Source organism: Aptenodytes forsteri, unplaced genomic scaffold (assembly GCF_000699145.1).
Source record: "Aptenodytes forsteri isolate BGI_AS27 unplaced genomic scaffold, ASM69914v1 Scaffold138, whole genome shotgun sequence".
Taxonomy (NCBI): Eukaryota; Metazoa; Chordata; class Aves; order Sphenisciformes; family Spheniscidae; genus Aptenodytes; species Aptenodytes forsteri.
The window spans coordinates 1,583,466-1,589,347 of NW_008794014.1; the positions used below are offsets into that span (position 1 = coordinate 1,583,466).

Genomic DNA, 5,882 nt, shown 5'->3' on the forward strand with positions numbered 1-5,882 from the left:
CAGTCCCCGAGCAGCGGCCCCCCCCGCCAGCTTTCCCCAGTTTATGTACTGAGCATGACGTCCCATGGTATGGAATGTCCCTTTGGCCAGTTGGGGTCAGCTGTCCTGGCTGTGCCCCCTCCCAGCTTCTTGTGCACCTCCAGCCTTCTCAGTCGGTAGAGCATGGGAAGCTGAAAAGTCCTTGGCTAGTGTAAGCACTGCTTGGCAACAACTAAAACATCAGTGTGTTATCAACATTATTCCCATACTAAATCGAAAACACAGCACTGTATCAGCTACTAGGAAGAAAATTAACTCTATCCCAGCTGAAACTAGGACAATGTTTTAGTTTAAATGTCTTTTATCAGTTATTGTAACCAACAGTTACTTTGTGTTCTGTTAAAGACCTTTGTAGAAGACAGTGAAATTGAAGCATATAATTAGAAATAAAATAAATTTATTATAAATTGTTAGAAATAGAAAAGTCTTGTAAAACTGTTGCAAAGTAGTAAGTTTCTTTCTTGCTTTTTTGTGTCATGTTTCTTGAAACTATAAAAGTATTGTTGCATGTGCATAGCTAGCTGTACATTGAAGTATTGAGGTCTTGATACGCTGCCCTATTAGTACTTGAAAAATGACACTTTAAGGCTTTATAAGCTGTTGCTACTGAAGAAAATTCTGTTCTCTTAGGAGAGAAGACTGTGATGTGAAACAAGCATTGGATGCCAAGCAGAAACAACTGAGAGAGCTGAAAGATAGTAAAACAAATACCTTGAAAAGATTTGGACCACATATACCAGCATTTCTTGAAGCAGTTGAAACAGCCTATAGGCAAGGGCGCTTTAACCACAAACCTGTTGGACCTTTAGGTAAGAGTGACTGCTGAAAAAGACAGTCTTTAGAATATTTCCTCATGGGATTTATTGCATGGCTGCTAATATAAAAAGTGTTCGTTCAGAAAAACTATTTGTTCTTTAAGGAGCTTCAGATATATCTTTCTTCTGTACTTCCTGGACTAAAGGTTTTGTCCTGGTAGGTTATCTTTTGCTTCTCTCCTTTTTATCACGTGAACTAGCTAATGTCTACTGGTTTTCCTCATTTTCCAGTTGTTTTTGTTAAGGTATTTTATGTAGTTACAATGGCAAACTTTCAATGCACCCTTCCGACTCCCCCATACCCTCTAAGCATCAGACTACTGTGCTTTGGCTGCTTGTTCCTTGAGGGATAGCACTGTCCAATATCCCAGCTGCTTGAAGCAGTTGAACCAGCCTATAGGCAAGGGCGCTTTAACCACAAACCTGTTGGACCTTTAGGTAAGAGTGACTGCTGAAAAAGACAGTCTTTAGAATATTTCCTCATGGGATTTATTGCATGGCTGCTAATATAAAAAGTGTTCGTTCAGAAAAACTATTTGTTCTTTAAGGAGCTTCAGATATATCTTTCTTCTGTACTTCCTGGACTAAAGGTTTTGTCCTGGTAGGTTATCTTTTGCTTCTCTCCTTTTTATCACGTGAACTAGCTAATGTCTACTGGTTTTCCTCATTTTCCAGTTGTTTTTGTTAAGGTATTTTATGTAGTTACAATGGCAAACTTTCAATGCACCCTTCCGACTCCCCCATACCCTCTAAGCATCAGACTACTGTGCTTTGGCTGCTTGTTCCTTGAGGGATAGCACTGTCCAGCTCTTGGACAGATTTTGTTCAAAATGTCCAGTGGCTGACTTGTGGGCTTGTCAAACTTGATGTTTTGTGTGGAGCAACTCAGACAGAACCAACTGAGATTTTCTTGGAAATGTTTGGTTTCATTAGTTTTTTGACCAGCTCTGACAGTGAACGCTACTTTCAGTTTGTGAATAGGAGTAATGGCTTCAGTATATTCTGGATGTAAGTGTAAAGGCCAAGTACTTAAGTACTTGGCATTTACTGCAGGGTGAAAACGTGAAAACACACATCCTACTGAAGACAGGTGATATAATGGAAATCTTCATGTTTGTTTAACTTGCAATATAGTTGTTCCTCTGCCTTCAGCCTTAAAGCATTAAATTGTTGATAAGCAATCTTTGCCTTGATATACTCCTGCTGAGCTGCCACAAAATTGGTACCTTAATGGAAGTTAGTAGTGACCTGTCAAAGATCTTGGAAGAAAATGTGAGCCTCTGAATATGTATGGGTGTCTCTATAGGAAGAGAAATTATACGTCTCTGTTCTCAGGGTAGCTTCTCTGTTGTGGAGTTTTTTATCTTTCAGTTAACTTTTTTTTTTCTTGTAAGAAAGGTTTATTTTAGACTCTTAGAAAACCCCATAACACAACACAACAAAACAAAAGCCTTGAGTGGTAAAAATGCACTACTGAATGTTTTGTTATGGAACACAGCTCCTAAAGCCTTGTCTCTTATGTTTATTTAGGTGCTTTCATTCATCCGAAAGATGCTGAACTGACCTTGGCTGTTGAATCTTGTTTAAAGAGCCTAGTTCAGGCATTTTGCTGTGATAATCATAGTGATGAAAGAACTCTTCAGCTACTGATGTCAAAATATTATCCGCATGGATTTAGACCTCAAATAATTGTAAATAAATTTCAGAATAAAGTTTATGATGTTAGACACAGGTAAGTTTTATGTTTTGAATTTTATTGCTTAGCCTTGGTGGTTCAAATTATTAGTAGTTGAAAAGAACTTTTTTTTTTTTTAAAGAATCTCATGTGAGCTTTATGAATGGTGGTTTTTCTTCTTTTCTTCAGAGGAGTTCATCACCCAGAATTCCCATCGGTTCTCACAGCATTGGAAATAGATGATGCAGTGGTTGCCAATTGTTTGATTGATGTGAGGGGTATAGAAACAATCCTACTGATTAAAGTAAGGCTCTACGTTCCCTATTGGTCTTTAAAGAAAAGTGTTTTCTCTTTGTATGGAGCATATACGATACCTTCACTGATAGTGTCTGTAATGGACAGAAGAGGTAGAGAAAGATTATTTTATTTTTCTTTTTGCCCCTCTGAGGAGAGGTGAGGACCCTGATGGCTCAGTAGACCCCGACTGTATCAGTTATCAGTATTATAGTGCAGTACACACACAAGTACGTTTCCACTGGAGGGCTCCCAGTAAGGCCCTCTTGGCATTCAATAAACTGTCAGTATCCCGCTTCAAATACTATTTTCTATCATGGGTGACACAGAGTAAACTGACAACCCATAGTGGATTTAGATCCTGGGATTTATGTAAGAATCAGCAAGGTTAGAGCTTTTACTCTTATTTCCACGCACTCACTTGTTTCCCTGACCCCACAACACTACCTTTATAGGTCTCAACTTCTGTCCCCAGCAGGGAGATCACTGCTGGTCCGGGAAGGTCAGGCAGAAAAATCTTACCAGTTCCTGCTGTGCAGCTGCTCACAGATACCTGTTTGGGCTGTTATTGGCCAAGGTCCCTGGGCACTCCCTAGGATTTGTCTTTACAGATCTCTCCCCATGTGTTTCCAGGATCTTACCTGTTTGTTTCTGGGATGTTCACCACCACCTTTCTGGGCCTCTAAGTGGTCTAGTTTCCCAGTCTAAATAGTCCACGTGCATGTGATCTGCCTCCTAACTTCTGTCTCATGTCTCTTTATTAATTGGTGGGTTCAGGATGTGTCAGTTTTACATAGTCTATGTGTTACCAAAATTTGCAACCAGCCCCTACCAGTTGTATCTAGCAACTGGTAGCTAGGTACCAGTTGTAGCTGTAGCAGGCTTGTGCTTGAGAGTTCAAAAGTTCCCTTTCAGATATTCAACCACCTACTCTTACAGGAAATTATCAGCCACCTGCTAGCATTCACAGCATTTTTCACCTACCACAACAACCAGAGTCCCTTTGGACTCTGCAGCGTTAAAGCATTTGAGATGAGAGAGTGCAAAGAAACATGGTTGTGGATAGAGTCTGGTAAAATAAAAAAATATCAATAATCAGTTATTAAGTAGGATTTGAATGAGGTGACTAGCAAATGGTGTTGAATTAAGGTTACATACTATTTTGATAGGAATCTATTTTTTGATCACCATAAAAACATGTTAAAGAACTTTTTTTTTCCATTATATGACTTTCTGACCTTACTGATTTTTGATTTTCTGTTACTACTGAAGATACCAACTCCTGCAGATAAGTAAAATGTTAAAAGATAAAAATAAGATGTATATATCTTTATATCTTTATTAACTGATTTTTGATTTTCTGTTACTACTGAAGATACCAACTCCTGCAGATAAGATTACAGGTAAAATGTTAAAAGATAAAAATAAGATGTATATATCTTTATTTAAAGAAAGCAGGGTATTCTATAAGCAGCAGAACTAATGATGCTTACTTCTTGTGGATTTGGTTTTTCTCCAAAACCACTTGTCCCGGTTTGTCCTCTTGACATTCCTACTGGAAAAGAGGCAGTTTATGCTCTGTCTAGTGCAGAGCTGACTGACTGTTCAGCAAGCGTGGCTGTTACTGAACGGGATACATAACAGCTGAACTTTCGAGGCTTTTCTCATGGCAGGAATGCTAGTTTTGTTCTTCCCCCTCTGCCTTACCTAACCACTAATTTTCGTAACATTATTATGATTGAGCCCTACCTGAACAATTTCAACTGAATCTGAAAGAAGTTGAATGGGTATTGTGTGGAAGGAATGATACTTCTGAATGGATAACATGACTGCCTTGGACAAGGCACTTGTGACCCCTTAGTCTGGCACTGGCAATGTTGGGTTTTTTTTACCAGCATGTTTCCCCAAACTTTAATTGAATATTGTTTGACGTACTTCGCAGCTTTCTTTGGAAGATTGTATCCACTTTTGTGGATTTGTGTAGATTGTATCTACTTTGGAAGAAGTATCCACTTTTGATAGTTAAATATACCTATGCATAGTGGCCTTTTGGTTAGTGTTTTTTTTCCCATGGCAAATTATAAGGGACTGATGAGACTACGGAACTTACAATGCAGATAAATTTGTAATAGAATAAAAGAAATGGGCAGCTAAACTAAATGCGTGGTTTTTGAGAACATAAATGTCTTATTTAACCAAGAAAAGCAGATTCTTGACATTATAGATTTTTTTTCACATTCTTTCATTCCTGTATTTCTTATTTTTCTTTAGGAATTGAAATTATTTCTGGGTGAGAACTTCCTTCAATTTAAAGACAAGCTTTAAATTGATATCTTTAATTATGGTTGCTTTTCTATTGGTATGATAAGGCCATTGTATTTTTCAGAGTAGCCGTAAAGCTCGTGAAGTAATGCAGTTTAATCGGCCCCCAAAAAATTGTAGAGAAGCTTTCACTGCTGAAGGTGATCAAGTATTTGAAAGACGGTATTACTCTTCTGATTACCTCAGACCCAAGTTCCTAAGCAAAGATGTTGAAGCAGAAATAAGGTTAGCATCTTGTAACGTTGTATTTGTGAAAAGTGCACATGTTGACATGAATAGTGGAATTGCATATTTGTCTATTTGCATGTACACTACTGTCCAGTCTCTCCATTTTCTTCGAGATTTACGCTTCCTTTCTGAGAATTCTGGAAAATGTTTTTCTTTATTTCAATGCCTTTCTGTGATAGGTACAAACTTGAGTTGTACCTAGGTATTTTTCATATTGTGGCATGTAAATATTGCCCAGGAAGTAGGGATTTGCTGGGCAGAATACTCCAGGAAATCTAGCCACCTTCCTTTTTATTTTACGCTTGCTGAAAAAGAGTATGGAGTCAAAGCTGTTTCTTTAAAAATCTAATACCTGAACAGTGGTATGGTAGTTCACTGCAAAGGAAGCCTGATTATTCAAACCGAAGTTACGCTGGCACACGTAGTCCTACTGGTTTAAAATTTTGAATCTGTTTTCTCAGGCTTTTGACTTCACTTATGGTAGGTGTCTCTGATAAACTTGACTTCCC

At 38.2% G+C, this 5,882-nt stretch overlaps 1 protein-coding gene across 1 annotated transcript in view; it reads left to right on the plus strand.

Annotated features, from left to right (window-relative positions):
• Nucleotides 1-5,882, plus strand: part of SMC6 (structural maintenance of chromosomes 6) — a 41,340-nt gene that overhangs the window by 20,514 nt on the left and 14,944 nt on the right. Inside the window, 4 exon segments of the mRNA XM_009290650.2 lie at nucleotides 670-848; nucleotides 2,385-2,586; nucleotides 2,719-2,833; nucleotides 5,210-5,370. Coding sequence (XP_009288925.1) covers nucleotides 670-848; nucleotides 2,385-2,586; nucleotides 2,719-2,833; nucleotides 5,210-5,370 — 657 coding nt within the window.